The sequence below is a fragment of the Eutrigla gurnardus genome (genome assembly GCF_963514095.1).
Source record: "Eutrigla gurnardus genome assembly, chromosome: 5".
In the NCBI taxonomy this organism is placed as follows: Eukaryota; Metazoa; Chordata; class Actinopteri; order Perciformes; family Triglidae; genus Eutrigla; species Eutrigla gurnardus.
Window position 1 is genome coordinate 21,808,549 of NC_139919.1, and position 24,721 is coordinate 21,833,269.

The 24,721-nt window shown below is 42.3% G+C and overlaps 2 protein-coding genes across 3 annotated transcripts in view; both read left to right on the top strand.

The window, feature by feature from the left end:
- The first annotated feature begins 1,783 nt into the window (after positions 1-1,783).
- On the top strand, positions 1,784-3,794 carry smim32 (small integral membrane protein 32). Of its 2 annotated transcripts, none has more exons than XM_084009976.1 (2): positions 1,784-2,462; positions 2,798-3,794. In XM_084009976.1, exons 1-2 carry the CDS (start codon positions 2,400-2,402, stop codon positions 3,167-3,169), a joined length of 435 nt encoding a protein of 144 aa, XP_083866102.1. In that variant the 5' UTR covers positions 1,784-2,399; the 3' UTR covers positions 3,170-3,794. The 2 variants fall into 2 exon arrangements, with proteins under 2 accessions (XP_083866102.1, XP_083866103.1); XM_084009977.1 differs by having other exon boundaries at positions 1,785-2,462; positions 2,682-3,794.
- Positions 3,795-5,426: 1,632 nt separating this feature from the next.
- diaph1 (diaphanous related formin 1) overlaps positions 5,427-24,721 on the top strand; it is an 84,328-nt gene continuing 65,033 nt past the window's right edge. Inside the window, exons 1-4 of the mRNA XM_084009913.1 lie at positions 5,427-6,217; positions 23,088-23,114; positions 23,912-24,082; positions 24,547-24,648. Coding sequence (XP_083866039.1) covers positions 6,119-6,217; positions 23,088-23,114; positions 23,912-24,082; positions 24,547-24,648 — 399 coding nt within the window. The 5' untranslated portion in view covers positions 5,427-6,118. The remainder of the gene's footprint in view (positions 6,218-23,087; positions 23,115-23,911; positions 24,083-24,546; positions 24,649-24,721) is intronic.

Consider the following 24,721-nt stretch of genomic DNA (forward strand, 5'->3'; position numbering starts at 1 on the left):
ACACGAACATGAGGAGAAGTGAGAGAAATGGACCACACAACAGAGAAATGTAAAAGCCACATGAGGGGATTAAAGTGAACGCTTGTGTCCCTGCCTTTATGTGTGTGCACGTACGACACGGACACGTGGAAGGTGAGAGGTCATTGTTTTCGTGTGACATAACTGTGTAGGAGGTCAAGAGGGGGTTCCAGCTGGTTGAGGCCCTTAATGAAGAGTATAGTGGTGGTGCAGAATACCTCCATCCATCCATCATCTACTGCTTATCCTGTATTCAGGGCCGGGGGGGCTGGAGCCGATCCAAGCTGTCATCGGGCAAGGCGGGGTACACCCTGGACAGAACGCCAGTCTATCGGGCAATTTAGAGTCATCAATTAACCTATGCATGTCTTTGGACTGTGGGAGGAAGCCAGAGAACCCGGAGAGAACCCACACTTACACAGGGGGAACATGCAAACTCCACACAGAAGGAACCCGAACCTGACCCGGAAATCAAAACCAGGACTCTCTCGCTGTGAGGCGACAGTGCTACCCACTACACCACCGTGCAGAATTCCAGTTCATCATAGTCAAAATTCCATTGTCATGGGTTACAGATAATGAGCAATGACAAGTAGTCACAGAGCAAGGCATCAGTCGACATGGTGTATTACATAGATCGGTGAGATTCCCTTTGTGCATCACACACTGTGTGTGTGTTTGTGTGTGTGTGTGTGTGTGTGTGTGTGTGTGTGAGAGAGAACGAGTACCACTTCCAAAAGCAATAATAAACAGTAATCTCCTTAGCCGTTACAATTATTGCTGTCCCTCCACGTATGTAAGCAGGGCTTCAGGCTGCATTTAGATTTCCCATGTGACGAGCTCGTTCCACCAAACCCTGGTCCACTGTAATCCTCTTTATTGTTGAATGCTATTGACGTGGTACACCAGGACACTGCTTGCTTTTTATTTGCAGGTCTATTTTGCCTCAAACTTTTTATTGTCTGTGTGTGTTTGTGTGTGAGTGTACATGCATGTGTGTGTGTGTGTGTGTGTGTGTGTGTGTGTGTGTGTGTGTGTGTGTGTGTGTGTCTGTGTGTCTGTGTGTGTGTGTGTGTGTGTGTGTGTGTGTGTGTGTGTGTGTGTGTGTGTGTGTGTGTGTGTCACTCCGTCCTTGCTGTCTGTGCCTGCCAGCCATTCCATTGTGACAGAACAGGTGCAGATGAATATTCACAGGTCGGCAGAGCTTTTCAGGTACGGCCCTTTGTATGCATGCTCATGGCTGGAGCTTCATGTGGAGCACCCATCTCCACCTAAAGCCCCCCCCCCCCCCCCTTGTCTGCAGCACCCATTTCAAATCTGTTTCGCTAAGAGCCAACACATGTGTGCTCTAAACACACAGATGAGGTCATGTGGGATTCAGTTGCAGAATCATTTAGTTGCTCTTTAAGTCTCTCCTCAAGGGAATGGACTGAGGATGAGTCGGGAGCTCGGCTCCAACAAAAGACCACCCTGGTAGACCTTTTCTAAAAATGTAATTACCCTCTGAGAGTTCTTTACACGTGCTCACCAATCTCACACCCTTTCCTGGTCTCACCTCGGTGTGAGACATTCCCCACACTGACACAGAAAATGGACTGCCTCAACTTTCTCTCGTCACTTTGAAATCCCCCCCCCCCTCTCTCTCTCTCTCTCTCTCCCTCTCTCTCTCTCTCTCTCTCTCTCTCTCTCTCTCTCTCTCTCTCTCTCTCTCTATCTCGCTCTGTCGCTCTCTCTTTGTCATACACTGTGCAACCCAGGCTGAAGTCGGGAAGCTGCTCTCGACCTGGCGTGCTGCTGTGTTGTGTCCTTCATCAATCCCTCCTTTCCTCTCGCTTCAGTCGTAGCCTACTGGATCGATCACATTTCCCGTTAATTATCTCGCGAGGGCAGCATCTATCCGAAACCTATCGACCCTTCGCTGGATAAGAGAGCAAGCGAGCGGTTGGTAAGACTGGGATTTCATCGTGTCCTTCCTCTGCGCCCTGTACGCACAAGGAACGGAGATCTTGTTTCACTGCGCACCAAGGCGCGCAAGATGCGCACCGGCGGTCGCCTCTGAGCCACCTCTGACAGACCCGAGTCATGTGGACATCGCTTCGGTAGCCTGTCGCAGACGGTGCGCAGCCGCACGCGGTGGCCGGACGATTTGGATTTCAAGTGGAATTAGTCCAAAAACAGTTCTCCTTCGCGGCGGGGACCCTGGTCTGCGCTCACACGTGGATTTAGTTAGTTGTGTTTAATGCGAAGGGAGGAGACGCTCCGTTAATATCCTACTCGGCGACATATGGTCTGTGGGCGCAGATTTGAAGCGATCGCCTCTCCGCGTCTCCACTGCGCGTCCTCGGCGGGGCTGGAGCGGACAGAGACCGGGACGCAGAGGAATGCGGAGCCGGGATTTGGTCTTTTCCAGCTCACCTGCGGAACTCTTCGCAGCGCAAACCAAAGTAAGTTATTTACAAGGTAGTGTGGTATTTCTGGGAATGTGTAGTTTGTGGGCGACTTAACCATGACTCTAGCCTACTTTATTGTGCTTGTATCATCACGCATGACATCACCATGACCCGATTTGTCTAGTGAAACGTTATCATTGAGGCATTGTGGACACACTGAGATGACATTATTCATAATTTCCTAAAAGGCTGTTCCCCAAATGTGTTGTACAGGAATCGCTACTGGTTCTTCCTGACCGGTGGAATCAGATCTAGGACGCGCAGCCAGACTGAGCAGACGCGGGGTCAGTCGGCTACATAACCTTCTCCCGTGTCTTTCCATCCCCCAGCTGACAGACAGGGTGAGCATGCGGGGCGCCATGCTGAGGCAGATCCTCCTCAACTCCACCGACAACCCGGACTTCGACCTGGTGCTCATGGCCCAGTCCTCCACGCACGCGCCCTCCTCCCTGAACGCCTCCCACGGCGGCTCGGTGAGCGTGGCCGCCCTTCTGAGACCCACCACGGGACGAGGGGGAGGAGGGCTCCGCGAAGGCGAGCTCCACAAACCGGACCTGATCACCTACATAGTCATGTGCCTGCTGCTCTTCCTGTTGGTGCTGCTCATTGTGTTCTTCATCAACTGCCAGCTCCGGAACTCTTTTTTCGCCTCCATGCCATATGACAGGTCGCTGAGAGAGGCCCGGACCTCCTACAAGTAGGCGAGACTTAGGGGGTTTAAGGACTGAGTTTCTGCTGCATGTACTGGACTCACGAAGTTGCTGCCTTTTCTAATTTGTCTTGGACACACGGGGAGGTCTGAAAAACACCTGACAAGATTAGGGCCTGGCTTCGAGCCACACACAGCTCTCCAGACCAGAACTTCCTCATACTTGAGTAGATGAATGGGCGCTCTGCAGGTGGGAGGATAACGGTGTAACCCCCGGCCAAATTAGTTACTCATAGAGCCGATTTTCTGGTAATGAATGAATAAAAATGTGCAACAATCCATCATCCCATGCAAACCCACGCGCTGCACTTTGGGAAGAAAATGATGTATTCCTTTACTGTACACTCGCGAGCTTGTATCCATTCATCTAAACTGCTTACAAATGAGCCCTGCAAATTGGGGTCCAAATTCACATTGGCCCCTGACAAGATGAATCTGTTTTATTCCGCCGTGGAAACGTGGCTTATGGCAACAGAAAGAGTCCACGCTATATGTATATACAATATTTTGTATGACTGTAACTTAACTGTCTTGTATTGTGAAATGAAGCAGTCGACACACAATTCCCACCCTTTTTGTCTTGTAAAATGCTGATTGAATAACAGACTGTTGCTATATCGTCATATAAATATATTAAAATGTACCCTGAGTGTCTCCTCGTCTATCCACCTGTTTGAGGATGGCGATGCTGAAGATGAGGGGCCAACCGTTCATCCTTTAATAGTCCGTAAAGGCGTTTTTACGAGCCTTTTTAATTAACCTCCAGCGCCGCTATCCCGGAGGATGAAGGCTGTGGCTTCCAGGCTGAAGTTCATGACGATACCGGTGCGATAAACCAAACTGTTATGCCAACGGTGCTGCGCAAATCCTCTCTCCAATCTTGTTGTTGGAAAACACACATACCGAGACAGGATGAGCCTATCGCTGTAATCCTGTGCCTGTGGTCGTGTGTGCTCACAGGTTTGTGTACGTCTGAGAGGTGAGAAAAAAAACCCATTTAATTTCAGGTGTTGGAGATATAAAGACACGGGGACAGTGATCAGTGTTGTCTCTGGTGCGTAATCTGTCCTGAATCGGAGAAGAGCTGATTTAAAGCTGCAAGCTGAGGACCGAAGACCACATCTGTCTCAATCATCGAGTTTATAATTAAAGACCAACTCCATGCAGGACTGGAACACATGCCGCTGAGAATTGGGTCGATTTAGTCAGCGTATCCAGGGCAATATGTGCCTTTTGGTTAAATCAGTTGCTGCAACTGCATTGCATAATCCAATGTCCTTTCCCCGCAACTGCAAAATCCATCTGTGAGCGCAAACAAACAATTGTTGCGAACAAAAACGTCGCAATTGCTTCCTACTGGTACATTAACTTTACTGGACATGCTGTATTAACAGCGGTGACGCTGCAGCGCCTGTCACCGCTTGGTGGCGCCCCAAATCAGATTATTTGTAGGGAGTGTGCAACCCAAGATTTATGAAGGGATTCTGGTCAATCTTACATCTCAATGTATGAGTCAAGGAAAGAAACACATGTGTCAGACAGAGAGTGGAGTTTAACTACAGGCAATATACTCTCTTACAGAGAAAAAAAAACATCTGGATATTTCCAGTATGAACTATTGGTTACACTTTAAAATGATGGGATGACAAATGCTACAGTTGAACTACAACATCTGTGATATAAATTGTTAATTTGACAACTCCACAGTAGGCCTACAGTAGCACCTACCAGGAGTTGTCATACTTGGAAACAAGCTGTATTAATGTTCAGATTAACTGGCCTGTGCTGCCTGCTGGTGGTGAGTTATTCTACTGCATTTTTTGTGTGGATTGTGATGGATGTGTGGTCAGATTCTAGATTATGACACAATTATGGCACAGTATTAGGCTACATTGTGATATCAGATTAAGCAGCACCCCAAAAAAATGTGTAAACATGAACAACTCTCCAAAAACCCCCAAATTAGAATGCTAAAACTCATGCTCATGGATGTTATAGATGACAGTGAAAGCACTAAGGGGTCTTGAGAATGACAACACTGCAATTTATTATTAATTATTCATTTAATTATATATATTTATTTATTTATATATATATAAATTATTTATATATATATATTTCCCCCCATTGAGCTCTGATGTACCCTGGATCCAGTCTGGGCAAAAGTGTCAGCTAATCCTCAGGTGTAGCCGCGGAGCGCAGGCTCCTCCCCAAGCAGCTCTGAGCGGCCTGTCAGAAGAACAGGAAGAGTCCGCGACAGCCAGAGAATCGACGTTGTAGTCGCTTCGCCTTGTCAGCCAGGGGTTAAAAAGTTAACTAAACTTGTAGCAGCCATGGAAACTAATTTAGGAGATGCAGTCCGGCCAAGTCATACGTAATACCAACTCGCCGCCCGCGTTGTAGTCGCCGAAACAACTCGTGGAAGTGGGAAGAGCGAAGTTTTTTCTTCTTCTTTACCTTCCGTAGTCAGTTAGACGAGCTAACCTAGCTAAAGCTAACGGCTAACTCAGTTAGTAGCGCATAGTTTCGGGACTCGAAATTCACACTTTTTCAAGCTTCGTGTTGTGTCACGTGTGGATACTGTTAGACTAAATCTTCAGTTTGGAGTTTATAAACGCAACAGGTTGTTTTCGTACGGTACGTGCCGAGGACTCGGGGCTGTGCTTTGAATTTCCCTCCTTCAGTCATACAGACAGGCGGCTTAGCGAGGGGCTCGTTCTGTGCAGTTGGCTTTCCACCAAATCATTAGCAACACTGTGCTAATTGAGGCTAAGTTAGCCAGAGCACTAGCTTAGGCCCAAGGGAATTAACATTTGGCTTGGCCCCCTCAAAGTTAAGGAACATCGTCGGAGGAAACATTTGCTTTTTTTTTGTGCGGGAGATTACCACCACACGGGTTTAATCCAACACCCAGTTCAAGGAAACGGATTAAGTTATAAATATGGATCCACAGACGGGGAACTCTGCCTCAGCTGCTGGTCCCAAGAAGGACAAGAAAGCAAAGAAGGGCTACGAGGATGGAGATGGGAAAAAGAAATTTGTGAGTATCTCTTTCAACTTGCTGCACCTTTATGGTCTTTGTCTGGGTACGTGTTGCCCCTAACTCCACAGATGGTTACGTTTTCTTCCCCCAGTGTTTCAAGTGAACCTACAAAGGAACAAACTTCAACCATACATGTAATTACTTTGTATAAAGCTGTCACTGGAGCCTGAAAGGTTACCCTGTAGGTTTCAGGTTAAAGTAAGTGTCATGTCAACATATGAGGAAGTAGCAGCTTACTTGTTACATTATTGTGCTGCAACCCTTGTGCAATGTAGTCCTGACAAACTGCAACACCTCAACAAATGACCCCCAGAGTTAATTATTTGTCAAACATTTGACCAGTTCACCTGTAAGATCACATATACTCCATTCTAACGGTTGTATTTTGGTGTAGACGGAGCACTGCAGGTATTTTAAACACTACAAAAAATGAAAACATTCAAGTCAAAAGATTCAAATGATCAAATTTTTCTAAGGTAAGGTGTGGCATTGGCCCGTTGACGTTTCTCAAGGTGACTTAATTATGATGACTTACGTGGTGTCAGCCTACCTGGCCCTGTCAGCATGTCTGACTCATGCTCGGGTCTTGATGGAGCAGGAGAGTAAGAGTCAACGGTAGTAATGCCTGTCATCAGCCAGGGCAAACTATTAAGTAACATAACCCCTTGGCCATGTCTAGCAACAGGTGAAAACCGATATCGTGCCCGCTGACTAACGGTAACCATAGAGGATGCACAGGAGACACATCTGGTCAGTAAACAATTGTGGCGCACACGTAGTCATGCACACTCAATTTCAGAGTTTCAGGCTCTTTATGGATTGCACCCACAAGCCCCCTCGTTTAAACCACAATGTGACGGGAGTAACACACTTTCTTTATTGACATACAGAACACTTTCTTCAGGCTTTTATGCCAAGCAGCAGTGGTAGGAGATTGTACAGTAGACAGTCTTTGTTAAGATGATGAGACACAGTCGGTGGAGTTGGGAAAATCTCTCCATGCTGTACTGTAAATGTATGCTCTTGTTCTTTTTTAGTCTGGAATAAAACAGACATAGATAGAAATAAAGAGTGACATATTATTACAGTAGCACTATTGTACACACTTTTAGCTAGGGCTATAAGTAAACATTAGTCACAGACGGAAATTGTGCAATGTGTCCTGAGATAACACTGTGTTTGAGCGTCATTCTGCCCGATTTTGTGAGTGCATGTCTGTGTGTGCTGCTAGATTGCCCGACTTAGAAAGAGCAATGCCCCTAACTTCAGTCCACCACTTACTCTGTAATTTGAACCCATTCTGGCAGATTTTTATAACGCCACATTCAGAGTTCAGAGAGAAGTCAAGAGGTGTAGAATTATGTGCGGTCGGTGTACTTGATCCACAGAGTGACATCATCTCTCCCAAGTATCTCGTCTGTGGCATTAACTATCTATGAGTTCACTCTCCACCTCTTCTCCGACATACCACTGATAATAACATACTGAGATATGTATCACTGAATGACATGTGTATTGTCTCCAGGCCAGCATGGTATTAACCAACCCTCATCCTTATGACTGTTTCTCCATTGTGCCATCTGGGACTGATTAAAGCAATGTGGGTGGGTTATCCAGTTTAAGTCCTCATCTCTTTTTCAAGACACGGTTACAGTTTTTGTTTTGGATGGCTCTAAAATGGGATTGCTGATTTATTAAATTATTTTTAAAATAGTGTGTTGTTGGAATAATGTCTCTCACATCAACTAGGTTTGGCATTAAGACATGCTATGGCCTGTTTGCACCATGACACATTATGACAGGTGGACAATTTTATATTTTTGTTTTATATCGCCAAAAATAAATATCTTAATGTTACGCTCAATCACAATTCAGTGCATGAAATTTTGCTTAACTTGAAATATTTACTGCAGTTCAACTGAGCATGTGTGTGCCTTGGTTCACACACCGTGTGTGTGTTTTTTCTTTTTTCTTTTTTACTTGTAACCTTCCCAGGAATGCTTAAAAGGATTTGCTGTGCTGACAGGTATCTCTGTAACTGAGCATGATCCGTGTATTTAGTTTGAAGCTAAAAGCAGGTCATTTTAGCTGTGCACTGCTCCCTGAAGTGCTATCTGTGTTCTTCAGGCCCAGAGAGAAAGGATCAGCATCCATGGATGCTGTTGACATAAACAGGCTGGCTCAACCTAGCCGGCAGGCGCAATGTGGATTAGCCAGGATCACTGCCTTGGACAGTTGTTTTGGATACAAGGTCAGTTGTAGATCACAGATTCTCTCTCTGGGACATCTTGTTGAGTTTGGCAGGTTAACGTTTTTTTAGGGGACAGGTTTGCTGAATTATCTGGAAGTGGAGTTTTTCTCACGTCCTGACAAGGAGAATTGGTTAACAAAGAGTTGTGTTACTTGAACATGTTCTTCTGGGGCTTCTGGGACATTTCTCCCAGAGCTTTATTCTTATTTACTAGTTATTATCAACTTGATAATGTATTAGACAAACATTTGAAGCCGTGTCAGATGATTATTTGCATTACAAATGACTGCACTCAACCACGATTGGAAATTATATTGCTCATTCTTATCATTTGAAAATTATAATTATTGTCATTATTTGTAACTTTTTAATCCGTGTCAAACAAGAGTCTAAGCAGCAAATATCTTTTACTCTCAAGTTGAATATTTGCAGAGTTTGAAACTATGCTGGCTTGCTCCTGCATGCAACCTCAACTTACCCGTTTGATTACTTCTGTCCATCACTCCTGGAGGTGACCTGACTTTTCTATGTACTATGACAGTAATAATGTGGACTTACAATAAAAATATATGGTAATAAAACTTTAAAAATAAAATAAAACATTGTTTTGTATTTGGATTGAAATGCCCTGAATTTAAATCAGATTGTCAAGTACACAGAGATTCACAGTTTTAGTGCCTTGACATAGAACCTATCACCATACAGTGCCATATTGATTATATGTCCTACCCCTTAACTGTAGTAATGCATTTGTGTTGCAGCTTCAGAGGAAAACCACAGTACATTACATCAGACACAACAAGAGCAACCAAAAATGCTCAAATTATAGGGCCTCTTTATTTGTCTGACTTGGATGCAGTGTTGTATCTTGGGATGATGTCCAAGTCATCACCAGTTGGCACAGCTTGAAGTGTTGAATGCAGGTTTACGTGTTGGTGTTTATCATGATTAATAGCAAGGATAAGTGCACCTTTCATTCAAGCATAAAATCTTGTGCCTGCATGTGCCTTTGTGCAGCTGTGCACCTACTTCCTGGGGGAACCACCTCAGCAAATGCTTAATATAATAAGGTCATGAATTAAGCCCGTCAGGTCACAACTCTTTCCTTACAGTCTGACTCAAGTAGGAGTCAAATAGAGTAGGTAAAAATCTTATTCATTGCACAGTGGGTCTCTTCTGCCCTCTTTTTTTATATGTCCACCAACACACACACACACACATACACCTAGACACACAAAGACATACAGTTTCCTGTCCTCTATGTCTCAGGGGAAGACGTGCATGCTGTGAGCTGAAGAATAGGAGGACTGGGTGCCAGTGTGAAACTGGAGTGGTTAATGGAGTGCTAGTGGCAGGGGCCTCTTGGCTCAGTGTGAACGGCAGTATTTTAGTGAGCAAGGCTGAGCAAGGGAACGCAAGTGAGCCATCAATGAGCAGAGACTCAGGGCGTTCGAGAGGGGGAGAGAGGAGAAGAGTGCAAAAGAGAGAAGAGTGCAAAAGAGAGTGGGGAAAGAAGCTACAAAACAGAAATGCAGATAAGGGGATTAAGGAAGGTGGAAAATGTGCAGAAGCGGGGATTCAGTCAGCGATAATAACAAGTAACAGGTGGTGTGATGGCAACCGAAAGCTTAAATTACTGAGTTGATTCAAAAAACACAATTAAAGGGTAATTGTCTTCGGTTGAAACGTTCAAGCACGTTGCTCCTTACACCTCAAGTCAGTGATTTGAATGCTGTTTATTAGTTAGATGAAACCCCCGGGCCCAAATTTATCAACCGTGCGTAGAAAAGGTTCTAAATGTTGTCTTACGAATGGTAATTGTAGCAATACTCCGCTCACATCTGCTGCCATTCTAATAGGCCGTCCAGACACCAGTGATTAGATGGAATAAAGACACTTGTTGGAATAACGCCATGGATAAGTAGAATAGTTAACGTGCGTAGTGGTCTCTGTTCGTTCTGTCCTTTACAGTCCAAAAAGGAACAGCTGTTAGCTCAGCCGAGGGCTGAGTTTGGTTTGCTCTGAAGCCTGTTCTGACTGGATGTAAGAGCTGAGTTGTGTAATAAAAGTGCTGGTACTGCACACAGAGGAATGCGGAGTCACTACACCACTGGAATACCATACTGAGAATGGAATCTCACCTTTACCTGCATTGTTTTTTGTTTCCCTGAAGTCACAATTGAGTTCTCATTACTCTAGATTCTCACAGATGGGTAGTCTAGACACTAGATCCATGTAATGGTAGTCCTAGCATGTTGCTTTAACCAACAAAGTCTTTATACTTCCAGTGGTTAATCCCTCTATCACTCCAAACACAAGGAAGGGATTTCCTAAAAAGAAGACTGGAACAAAATACCTTCTTTAATGTACTTACTCAGACAGCTGAAGAGTCACATTATTACCATTGCAGAATGTTGTTATACATTTTTTAAGGGGATTGTGAATTTTGTCCTCCATTTAAATGTTCTTCCATTGAATACAGACACTATGGAGCTAATGTGTTATGGCAACTGTGAATAAGAGCATTACTGAGACAAAGAATCCAGTAATGCTAGATCCACTAGACAACGTCAGATATTTAATCCAGCTAAAAAGAGACATTCCTACGCATTTGTTTTTTTTTTTTTTAATCTGTAAACCGTTTTTTAAAAGGAAATTCCAAGAAAATGTTACAATATATGTATTTCTACATCGCAGCAGAATTTAGGGCTGAGATCATAGTTGAAAATAATCATTAGTTTCAGGCCTCGTAACATTGCATATTTTGCCCTTCAGACTAACTGACTTTCTAAAGGAGCAGCCATGCTGTTACTGTTCTCTTCCAATGCAACCATGACCAATTCACAGAAAGCATGTAGGTGTTGCTGTCTAATAGTCGAAACCACTTTTAACAGTATTCTGCATGCTTAAGGAGGAAGTATTTTACTGTCACTTAAAAAGAACATTTATGTTTTTAGGCTGCGGTGCAAAGTTAAGTCCTACAGTGGCAAGGCATGCACGATACATGACTGTTAAAGAGAGAGTCAAGAGAAGCGTTGGGTCAGTCAACAGCTATACTCTGATACAAAACGGTGTCACAGCTCTTCTTTCTCCTTTTTCAGTTGCTGCAGCGGAGAGTTTTTGTGATATTTTTTGTTTAGTAGTATTCCGCCATGCATGTGTTGTTGTGTGATACAGATGCTGTAGATGAACATCATGCTGTTTCTCTGCATGTCATTCTTTGTCATGCTTATTTCTCTTTTGGCCTTTTCAGAAAATGACATCCAACAAATTCTTGCGTGTATATGCTGCCTGGAGCTGTTGAATAATTACCACAGTCACCTGATGAGATGTTTGTTGAAGTCCTTCACTCGGTATAAAGATCATTCAGTTTAAAGGGATAAACAGGCTAGTCCAGAGAGTGGTGTTTCTTTTGTTTAATCTCATCTCTTTTTCTTAAAATAAACCATCTCTGTACATTCTGGCAGACTTAAAGGAATGTGGCTCCCCTTTTGAGCAGGAGTTGCCTGTTCTTCAGTAAAAAAGATGAAAATATAAAGCAGCATATTCATTTTCAGTTTAAACTAGTCCGATCTCCTATTGTTCAAGCACTTATTTTGTCAGCTGTTCAGTCGAACTTCTCCTTTATTTTTTTTTTATTTTATGCATCCACACATACCCACATGCAGATATGGCAGCGCTTCCACCCAATTATTATTTCTCAAATTCTGAGGACTGTCACAGGAAGTTGTGCAAAAATAACGAACAGTGTGACCTCAGAGCACAGTTTGACTTTCAATTCCACTGATGATTATGTTGCTCCATAATACGTTAAAAATAGTGATTGCCCACCACAAACTCACGATTACATTTTAAATTATATTATTGTCCTTTTTTACATTAATTCCAATGAAGCATATGCAATTGAAATAACATGATGAGGAAAAGCAGAACATCCTTGAATTTGAGAAAATGGATGTAGGGAATAATTAATAAGATATGTTGCATCTTAGCTTCCAGTATGATTCTTCAGAAGTGCTTGTTGGATGGTAGGAATCCCTCCCCAATACCTTTCCAATATCGGACCAGGAGGGACAAAAAAATTGCACACATTATTGTAAACGTACAGATCGCATGTTGTTTCAGCTCCGATTTCCACACACATGATATTGGGTCCTTTACAATGAGTCTTAAGTAACATTGTTAGACAGTAAAAGGTACTAGTTAGGCAAAGCTAGTATTAGTCACAATCCATACAGCAGACCAGGAGGCAACTGGTTGAGTCAACAAATGCATGATGATGTTATAAGCGATGGTAAGACATTCGGTTAACCTGATCATCTCTCCCCCACCACAATGTGTGTATGGTGGTCTTTTAGTCATAATTGGATAAGCTCTATGGTGATGTTCTTGTTATGTAAATCTCTGTCATCTAGTCCTGGATTCAGCAATGTTGTGATGGGAGTTTCCTAGTATGCACTGCTACTCTCTCTCTGTCACTTGTAAGCAGAGAGGTGGATAGACAGACCAGAGACTGATCCTCACAGATATGAATGCTCTTGACTGGGTTACCTATGCTGTGTATGTCGGATTTAGTCAGGATTACTGCGTCAATCCTCCTCTGTGACTCTCTCCAGTCTCCCCCTGACAGATTACAGCTAATCTCGGACTGCTCTGTGTATCTCAACACCATGACTGTAAACAGCATGGGCCTATGTGTTGGTCTCAAGAATGAATGTCTGGATGACAGCAGTCTTTCCCTGTAGTAAAGAAGCAAGACTTTCAGACATTCAAGGATGAGCAAAAAAAACAAATAAGCTGCTCGACACATGCACACCCTGCAGCGTCTTGGCAAGGAGTGTATGAAACTAACGTTACCATGACATTTGTGATGATTTCTATGTGAGCTGATGTAGAGCAGAGGCTTTAATGCCCACAGTCCAGTAACAAGTAGTTGGAACTGTCTCAGACCACAGGTAATAGCACATCCAATGTAGATTCAAAATAAATAATTTGTGAATTATCCTTGGTGGAAATACAGAAATGTAAAAGAAAATACTTTCCAATGATGCAGATTATAATAACATTTGGTTATTGGTATCTATTTTGAGTATCCAAATGTCCTGTTTGGAAAGTTGCCTAGACGTATCCAAGAAAATACACTCTCCAGATGAAGCAACAGATTTGTGCTCATAAGAGAAACTCTGAAATGGAATTTGAATTGTTAAAATTGTACATAGCCATTGGGGTGGCTGTGTCTGAGAGGTGGAGCGGGTCGTTGAATCCCGGCTCCTCGAGTCTGCATTACTGAACCCCGAAGCTGTGCCATCGGATTGTGAATGTGTGTGAATGAGATTAGCTCCTGATGTGCAGGCGGCTCCTCTGACATCAGTGAATGAATGTGTGTGAATGGGTAAATAGACTGAATGTAGTGTAAAGCATGAGTAGTCAAAAAGACTAGAAAAGCACGATATAAATGCAGGTCCATATAGTTATTTTTGTTATTACTCACTGGGTTTTTTAATCCTCGTGTGTTAAGTTTGGTGGTTCACACAGCAGTGGACAGGAACACACCAAAACCCTAGAGGGTTAAACCCTTCCTGTGTTCTCGCTCCTTAGCTGTGTGCAGTTTCTTTTTTAGGCATTTGTTCATAACTTGCATTGTACGCCTGTTTCAGGTCATAAGTATGCAATGAGTTAGTCATCTAGCCACTGTAGGAACAAACCCCGTCTCTGTTGATTCAGAAGGCTGCAGTCATCCGTAGGAGCAGTCAATGATGCACGCATGTTGGCCATGTCTCTGTGTGCGGTTACAGTGGATGAGTATGTGTACGAGGGAGGTAGTGAGAGTTTCTGTGTGTGGAAGACACTAACCAGCTACTGTGGTAATGTGGAGGTGAAGTTCTAAGATTTGTATACAGTATGCGAACTTGTTTGTGTGTGAGGGATGCTGCGAAATGCACACATGGATGCTCCACTCTGCTTGTGAGCAGACCATGTGTGTAGGTTGATGAGTTTAAATGTGCTGTGTGGCGGTCTTATCACCTCTCACTTTTTTGAAACCAGCTCTCAGGGTGGAAAAGAAAAAAACCACACCCCTCCGTTTCGTGTTCGTTTTCGTGTAGACGGCGAAAACGAATACGCTGACGTCATCGCCCCGCTCCTTGACCCTTGAGCCTGACTTCTTCCACCGCGACGTCTCGTAACAACAACAACAACAACGGCGGCCTCCGTGCTTGTAGCAGATATTCTGCTCGTCTGGACGTCGGCGTATCAGGGCCACTGTATGAAAAAAACGGAGCCGAGAGAGGGGGGCGATATTCCGGGAAAAAGTCGCAGATATGCTACTTTATTACGATGCTAACAAACGACCGCTAGCTAACTTCCCATGAATGTAGGCATTTATTTGTCTAATTAATCCATCCCAACGTGTGAGAACGCCTCGCCAAGGTCCTTAGGGTGACAGCTTTTGATACTTATTGTTGGTTTTATTTATACGGGCCAAATTGTCATCTTATGGGTGTTTATTGATCGGGTGGTCGGGCAGAGATTAGCCGTAACTCTCACGTGTTGCCATAGCAATGGCAAACATCCGGTCCGTCTCTTCTTCTGCGTTTTTGTAGCAGAAACAGCGCCGCATAAGGGCCTGGAATATGTACTACAGTCGTTTTCAGTGGATTCGTCTGGACGCGGATTTTCTTCAAACGACGCCAAGGCAAAACGAAAAAAAAAAGTTTTTTTGCTTTGTGTGGACAGGACATAAATGTGCTGTGTGGCGGTCTTATCACCTCTCAGCCTCCAGGCTTCTGGGTACAGCTGTTATTTAAATGACTGTGAATGACTAATGACCCATCACTATAAGGTTGCACAGTATACCGATACTAGAAAAGTATCACAGTACCCTGCTGTTAAAATGATGCAATGCCCCATTTTATTAGTATGAATGACAGTGTTTTAATTAGACCCGTATTTATGAGTTGCATTGATGTGCAACAGCGGGGCAGTGTGTGTGCAGCGGGATATGTTCCTATCTTCTCTTCTCGCATGCTGCATATACAAGTGCTCTTGTTGCCCTTCCACTGCTTGTTGACGAAGCAGACTCACAGAGTGAAATATTGCAACAGGTTCTCCAGCCAAGGGGTATGAGTTGCATATTTATGAAGGAAATACAATAACAACATGGATGCTCTATTGTCTGAACTAAAACTGCAAACTATTTGGCTCCCACTATGTAAACGGCAGCCCATTACAGCTTCTCTCTTCCTGTTCTTAACTTTCACAATTAAAGCCCAGATGTAGGTATAGGTGAAAGTTGGGGGTTGACTGTATTATTTTAGTGCTGCTTTTTTTTCTCCTGACCTATACGAATATACAGTAGACACCACCTAACCCTCTCTCATGATTGAATAGTGTGCTATTACGATCGCTGATTCAGATCTGCCTTCTTTAAATATCTTTGAATGTTCTTTGAAACCCATTTATAAAATCCTATTTTCCATATTAAAGTTTTAACCTTCAGCTTGTGTTGTTAAATCTCTCTCCCCCTTTTATCTCCTACACACTGCCGTGTATGGTTGTTGGTCTGTGATGTGTTTTATCTTTGTTGTGGTTTGGCATGTTTTTCTGTCTCCTTAGTAATACTCTCCCACAAGCACTCATCTTTGGGGTGAGTGGTATTTCCAAAATGTCTTATTTATTATCTATTATATAATAAAAAAAATGTAAATACTAGGGCTGTCAAAATGAATGTGTTAATGCCGGATGATTAATTTGTGGAATACATTTTTTTTTTGTTTTACCATTAATGCTGTTGGCCCTCTGGAAGGGAATTTTGAGTATAAAAAAAGCAGATTAATGTCATTCATGCAGTGCAGGTGTGGTTGAAGTGCCATACAAGCCGCCCTGCTGCAACAATAACCAATGCACACACAGGCTGACAATCCATCGTTTACCACCAGCTGCATTGAATGTGCAAAAGAGACGATTGAGTCCCGAGTTCACCCGTCTGGTTGCCATGGCGAATCGTAGTATCGGAGCTCCATTGATGATGGCTTTGTGGAGTTGGCAGGCACACGCGTAACCGAAAACTCAGAGTTGCCCGTCTCCGAGTTGGTTGACTCGGAGTTCAGGGTTAGGTTCAGAGTTGGTTGAGCCTGCTTTCTGGAACGGACCCCAGGAGAGCCACGTTGTGTGGGTGTTGTCGTGGACACATGCAGCAACTTTCCCAGTAAGACTCCACCGCAACAATTAGCTTAGCTCGGCTGCAATGTTGGCAGCTGTGTGTCTAGCTGGCATAGTCTGTCAGGCTTTAGCGAGAATCTGGGAGCTGACAGTGCTAACCCGACTGCACCACCGTGAAGCACTAAATGGCTAATTATTAACATCCGTGTTTGTAACTGCATAGCGTCTGTGGTTGGAAACTATTTATATATATACTGTAAGATGAATTTCCTACATGGTGGAAGTGAACACACTACAGAGTTTAGTCATCTGTGTGTGTACACATGTATGTCTGTGCTCATTGGGCCACTTTTAGTTACACTTGCTGTACAAGTTTTGTTTTAGTTGATGTTTGTGACTTGGTATTATTTATTGGTTATTCCATTGAGTGAGAAAGTATGAAAAGTTTGCCTGGGAGCTGAATCAATTCTAAGGCTTGGATAGTCTTAATCTTGAAGTAATTTGCATGCATCACTAATCGTGGGATGAAGCAAAAGACACTTTTTAGAACTAAATATATGCAGCAGAAGGAGACATTTTTATGAATTGGCTAGAGCTGGCTGGTGTCTCTGTCAAAGCAACGGCCACTGAAGCTCTGGTTTGAAACCCTTGCGGTTGACTGGCTCAGAACCCGTTGCCATTTAATACACAATTAATCCACATCCCATCTGTTGTCATGGTGCAAAACTGTTTTGGAGTCTAATGAAGTACTTTTTCAGGTTTAAGGCTGGCTGCAAAACAGGAACGTCACTTGCATACACTGCAATGAGGCGGACAGTGTTTCACCACTTTTTCTGAACCCGATGTTGTGCTGCTATACACAATGGGTTTCTGTGGTGGCCAGTTAAGTAGTTAAGAAGGGGGGTTGTATGTTTGTGTAGGGGTACGTTATTATTAGGGTTAGGGTTGTGTAGGATGATTTGGCTGAAAGCTAATATTAACAAAGGCATTACTCCGGAAATGTCAAGTATAGCATTAAAGTAAATATCCGTATGGCTTCACCCCTGCACTGAAATGAGTTGCTGAACAACTTTCTTTTATGTTGAAGTTTGTAAAAGAGGATGCATTGTAGAGAACTGCTGTCAAAGTATCAGAACATTAGTCTGTGCAACCATGAGAGGTGATGCTTTCACTTCAGTCAGCTGTTTTCTAAAGCAAATGCTGTTGTAATAACAACCAATTTGGGAATTAAGTTTATTAATTGAATGTTATTCATTTGGCATTTTGTTGAAATTTGAATACAAGTTTATTCCATCAGTTTAAGAAGACAGACAGGAAGGGGTGCAAAAACAGAAACATGGCAACAGTGACCCCCCTTGTTTTTAGTAGAGGTGGGTGGGGGGCGGTCTGGTTTTGTGTCTCTATTAACAACATTAGACCCAAGGACGAGGAGCATTCATGCAGCAAACATGCCCCACTTGGACTGGCATACAATCAAACTGTCTCTCTCACACACAGACAGTCAGTGCACTCAACTGCATGTCAAGTCAGTAGGCCAGTGAGGTGTGTAGTAGAATGGGAAGACGTCCGATTCATTGTGCTCCTCAAATTGACAACATGTTGCTGTCTTAGGGGCTCTTCATCGTTGCCTCCCTCTTTTCTTTAGTCTCGTTCATTCTTCTTGTTAAAGGGTTTTTCTCCGGGTCACAGCAAGTTGCTTGGAACTTGGAATTTGGAAGTAACCTGGCATGTGTCAAACAGGCAGGGTTCCTCTGAGAGAGTGATGACATCACTATCATGCTGCCCTGCACTTTTAGTACAATGTTCAAACCTGTAATAGATAAAAAATTGCAATGTCCTTTTTTCCCCAGTATGTTTTTCTTTTCAGCTGAGGGCAAAGTAGTCTTAAAGGTGGAATCAAATGTTTTTTTTTTTTCTTTTTACCCAAGAACCCTGTCAACCAAATAGCTTTGTACGTGTGCAATACGTCAGGGGTTTTGGTAATTTCCTGCTTGTAAGAAACTTTTCAGCTGCGTCTGGGTGTGTCTGCCCTAGTGCTGCTTCCTCCTGTACGATACCATGAGTTCACTCTCTATGTAGCCATGGCAACTGTGTATTATAAAAACAAACGCACACGCACACACACACACACACACACACACACACACACACACACACACACACACACACACACACACACACACACACACACACACACACACACACACACTTTTCTCTGTAACTCTGCACCTCTTAATGCTCAGTGGTCAGAGGTCTTCAATCTAGATATATTACACATATCTTTCCTCAAATATACTGGAGGAATAATTTGCATTGACCACTGCCACATTCCATGTGTGTCACCAATATACTTATATTCCCCTCTCCCACCCAACTCTGTCTGCCAGACCTATTTATCAATATCCAGAAAGCTTACAACCTGATATTACAAATTACCAAACAAAAACAGAAATATGACAGCAATAACCCTACATCCATCTAAATATAGGTCATTTGTTTTCTCTCTATTTCTATGAATCCTTGTGAGGATTATTTCATGCGTTATACATTTGATAGGTGGAAACAAAAGGTTTTGTTTGACCCTATATATAAAGCTGTGCAAACTTTGACCTTTTTATTTATTTTTGATTAAACTTTTTTGGGGTATTATGCCTTTACAATTTGCCTAACCCGGCTGCTAGTCCCAGATGTTTGTTTTTCAGTACTGGAGAATAGATGTTAGTGTGTGAAGCTTATTCTAAATTGAGACAAAGTGTCAGACTGCAGGCAACGTTGAGACAATAAAAAACATTAAACACTTAAACACATTAAACGCTTGCACACTAATAGGCCGGACTGGACACAAATTCTTAGCTGAAGATCACTGATAAGTGACTAATGCTGACAAAACAAAAATATATGCAAATCCGGCTTAAGTTTGATTTAGAATCCCCAGTCCATTCATTTTAACACAGTTGATTGCAAAGTCCTTCTCTCAATGCATCACTACTTACAGGATAACATGTTATCCAGTGGCTATAATCCTATTTTGATAAGATAATGTGTATCCTCCATACCAAGTGCCTCAAAGACTAATTGGCCAGCATCATGGCCGATCTCAGTTCTGTCTATACTGACATGACAATACAGTTCAGTTTGTTGTTGCATTGCTGTATAGGCCTATATGATTTAAGTTGCTCAAAGGAGTTTTTAACAGGTTATAAGACAGTCTCTGTTTAATTCTGATGCCTTTATGTGACTTACACAAGCAAACGAGACAATCAAACATATTGTTTAATGCCTGCCATGGTGCCACCGGGTCAGATTCCGGTAATATCGCATTAAATCATACAGGTTTACCAGCCTAAAAAAAAAGAAAAAAAAAAAGACAATGTTCTTGTAGTTTCACAGAAAGCTGTCGTCTACCGGATATATCCCATATATGTCATTTGCTTAATTTGTAAATCCTAAAGCCCTAAAAAATCATTTTCATATTTGCAGTAGTAGCTGTCAAATTATCATATTTTCCCCTTTTTTTGCAGCCCTATTATTAACCTACTGTGCATCAATCAAATTATCATCTGACAGATTTGCCAGTGCTGTACTAATTTGCTTGTAAATGGCCACTCTGCTTTCATTCATGTTGTTAGTTTTCAGTCTGATTTACCTGATCTCTCTCACCACTCTCAGGACCTGCTTGTGTGTGTGTGTGTGTGTGTGTGTGTGTGTGTGTGTGTGTGTGTGTGTGTGTGTGTGTGTGTGTGTGTGTGTGTGTGTGTGTGTGTGTGTGTGTGTGTGTGTGTGTGTGTGTGTGTGTGTGTGTGTGTGTGTGTGTGTGTGTGTGTGTGTGCGCGTGCGCGTGCGCGTGCGTGTGCGTCTTACCTTTCTCTTTATCTGCTCATAGAAATGACATGACATTTTTAGGAACAGTATAGTTAGCTGTATAATGAGTTTGTGACCCTGCTTTGGTATAGTTAAGGTTACAGAGACGCTCTCTCTCTCTCCATCTCCCTACATTTATATTTTGAGTTGAATTAATTTACAAAAAAGAAACAAAAAAAAAACAACAACAATATGAATTTGAACAGTGGCATTTGTATCAATCTTCTATAGATAAAACCATTATTATGAATTCTTTGGCCATGATAATCGCGTAGTCTGATATTGTGACAGCCCTTCTGAGAGTAGCAATGAATAACTAGGGCTGGGGAACAAGGTGTCGATGTGTATCGATTGTCATTTATATGATTAAATCATGAAATAATTCTACAAAACCATTGTTCAATGTAATGATTCCAAGCTGATTGTGCTTGGTATTCAGAGCAGTTCTGAAAGTGGTACTGGAGGGGTTTATGGTTGCCTTTATCTTTCCCCTCACACAGAGATAAGGTACTTGTAGGCCCATTTGACACCTTCATAGACGAGCCTTGCTCAAATGCTGTGATTAAATGTGTTTACGAGTGCGTATGTTGTCAACTGTACTTCTCCTCCCCATCTATCTCAAGTGTTGTCTTCCTGACTCATTGTATTCAGTTTTTCCTGTGCGATTACCCACAAGCCACTGTGCCTACTGTCAACTATATATTTCCGTTCTGTGGGCTAAATGTGAGTGTGTGTGTGTGTGTGTGCCTCTGTCTGTGTGCATGGGTTACTGGGTTGTCATTTAACGGCAGCTGTGTAAGCGGAAACATCCTTCTCTTGATTGCTCGCTCCATAATCACAGTGCCTATTTCTCTCTCTCTCTCTCTCTCTCTCTCTCTCTCTCTCTCTCTCTCTCTCTCTCTCTCTCTCTCTCTTCCTTTCTTTCTTCCTACTTTACTGCCAGAGAAAAATATCCAATTAACTTTTCCATTTGTGGTACTTGTAATAAAATGACAGCCCACCTTGTTGTAAGTGTACAGATGTCACTGGGAAGTTTCTTATGCAACTTTAACAATCTCCGAGTAACGTATTTTCACCGTCTTATCACCGTTCTCATCAATGACAGTAACCTTTATCGTGACACTCCTAGAAACAAACCAGATTTGCAGATTTGCTTCATGTACCCCTCATCCAATTCCATGTGAATGTGCCATGTGATTAAAAGATGAAATAAAATACAACACCAATGGATGAAAATATTGAAAACAGCAGTGTTGTGTGTGTGTGTGGCTCTGTCATGCATTCAACATTTCGATTGCTGCCACACAAATGGAAAGCACTGAGCAAAACATTCTGTTGTGCAAACCTGGCAACAGTGTTTACATCATCCTGTCAGACTTAGTAATGAGATGGGAAATGTATCTTAGCCACTGTTATGCCTTTTTCTTGATATTATTTTAATGGGAGTTCACATACTAATGAATTACTTTTTAATGTCGCAGGGTGCGCTCCCCATAGAATGTTTTTCATGTGTGAAGATTTCTTTAATAATAAAATTCTCTGCTAGGTTTCCTAGAGGACATTATTGGGTGTACACTGACACCTAGTAGGCAAGATGTGCATTCACAGTGTATTGCAATAGATTTTTATATATCCTGTTTTTGTGTTTTTTAGTATTTCACATGAACGGTAATCACTCAAGACTGATTGAGCAACATCTAGAGGTCAAAAAATTACAAATAACAGAATTTCGAATTCAAGGTTCAAAGGATGTACTTTGATCACCAGATATATTGCCGAGTAGTTTTTCATAATCTTGCCTTTTACCACTAATCTGAACCTCAAAGAAAAGCATTTTTGTCAAAGATGTTTACTCCCAATACCTGTCACTGTAAAAACAAACAAAAAAACAAAAAACAGACAAACTGAGATGAAGCAGGAAGAACCTGTTTTTACATCTTCATGTTTTAACTCTTAAGCTGTGAACAGCTTTTCCTAGATTTGCCCCTTTACCCAATTAATACAATTGTTAGATTTTCCCATGGTCAATAGCCCTGCTTTTAGTCTGTTTTTGTGTGGTCCTTAGATGAGATATGTTATTTGCTCTGCATGGACTTTGTGAGGGCATGTGTTTGACCATTTTGAAAGTGCCAGCAATGAGTTTCCTATGGAAGCTTATTGGACATTATCAGCCTGACATCTAGTGGCCAAAACATGTAAATGTGTTTCATATTTATTGGTGCCACTTCTTCCTCTATAAAAATGTATTGATGTCTGTCTGCCTTTTAACTGTAATTACTACCTACCAGGTGCCTTGATTAACCCAACTTAGACTCTAATTTAAATGTAGTAGATCTCTAGAGATGTGTATCAATGACATTAGCAGTGATTTATTTACAGTGTTTCCCTCTGTCCTGCTGCGAATCACTCACAAACTCTGTAAACAGTTTCTTGCATCCATTTCCTGTCATAAGTGATTTCTGTCTAATTGATTTTTTTCTCTTTCTCTCCCTCCGTCCGCCTCCCCTCTTGTCACTGCTTCTCCCTGCCGTCTGTTTGATTTTTCCTACCCTTCCGTTTCATTTTGCTCCCTTTCATTCATTCGTCCTTTTACAGAAACTCAAACGCCTGATTCCTGACGAGGTAGGTTTATTTGTTTGACTCGTCTGTTGTTGTGGTCTTTGATGAACCAACTCACCATTGTCCATGTAATGTGATGTCACCGTCTGCTACACAAACCTAACCCACCATAACACAAATGTTGTTGAGTATCCGTGTTGTCTCTTGTGCTATACTCACGTTGGATGTGCATGTTTTCAAGATGCACACTAACATGAAACGTTTTGCACACAGACTAGTGATGCCCTCGAGTGCCTGCCACAGCAGGATGCCATTATCACACATTGTTTATTATTAATGGGTCACTATGGAGGGAGGGCCGCTATGTCAACATGTGCCAAGATTGCATGTATCCAAAAGTTCATGTTCTTAAGTGTATTTTATTTGGCAATGAATGGTAAACGCAAGTTTTGGCAATTTACCACACAAAGTAATTAAAACCAGAGGGAAGGAAATCCCTTATTGTTTGTTAAAATTGAGTCTTATGTTGTGCGCCTGGCAGTGCTGACTGCATGTTGATTTTGTGTGGCAATGTTTGTTGGCAAAAACCACTGACGACTCTAATCCTTAATCACTGCCTCACATTGTTGCAAAGGTTTCTACATAAATATATTCCAAAACTAAGGGAGAAATAGCCCTTTTGTATTTTATCATTGTTCAGTTATTTAACTTTGTTCTCGCAAAAGTAGACCTTTCTTCACACTGTGAATTGATTAAGGATTGGTACCTTGTTTTGTGGCCTTACATGGATGGTTACACTTAGAAGTTTTTCCTCTCTGACCTCTATCCTCTAACCTGTGTCATGTCGCTTGCTAATCCAGTTGGAGCGTTTCACCAGCATGAGGATGAAAAAGGACAAGGACAAGGAGAAGCCCGGCCACGCGCCAGGCCAGCGACACTCTTCAGCTGCCAACTACGAGATCAATGCTCAGAGTGCTTTGCTGCATGATCTCTCTGATGAAAACGTCCTGGAACTCTTTGAACAGATGTTGGTGAGAAACGCAGTAAAACTTTGTTCGTGTTAGCAATACCTTAAAAGAAAAAAAGAAAAACTGTAATTGTGAGAGTTAGTCCTTTCTCTGTGTTTGCTCCAAACAGGTATGTGTTGACAAAAGCTAAAAGAACAAATCTGTTGAGATTAGAGTTTTAAATTCTGAATGGAAAGTGTTTCTAAGTAATGGTTTGTTCTCTAATAATTCTGCTTGGTATCACATCAAAATCAACCCTGCTCACAGTTTGAAACGGAGCATCTGTTAGCATCTCACTCGGGGCTTTATGTTCCTTACTTTCAATCTAGGAGTGACTAGTTGAATTATGTTAATGTTATTCTTCATGTTTTTATAAATACAAAATGATTTCTGTTTTGGTATCTTTTTTTCCTGTTTATTTCTTACTTTATGTCTCCATTCTAATTATTTCTTGTTCTCCTCACCTCCTCCCTCCTGTCTTTCTTCAGGTGGATATGAACCTGATTGGGGAGAAGCAGCAGCCTCTAAGGGAAAAAGACATTACGATCAAACGAGAGATGGTGTCGCAGTACCTCCACACATCTAAAGCTGTCAGTACCAAAATAAATGTTGCTTATACAGTATGCTGCAGGGCATTTGCTAGCAACTTCATGCATGTTGTTT

Bases quoted from the DNA above. Each gene is read 5' to 3' on its own strand.
- smim32 (XM_084009976.1), top strand. From the start codon at position 2,400: ATGCGGAGCCGGGATTTGGTCTTTTCCAGCTCACCTGCGGAACTCTTC. The intron at 2,463-2,797 runs GTAAGTTATTTA...TCCATCCCCCAG, and splicing joins TCTTCGCAGCGCAAACCAAA to CTGACAGACAGGGTGAGCAT.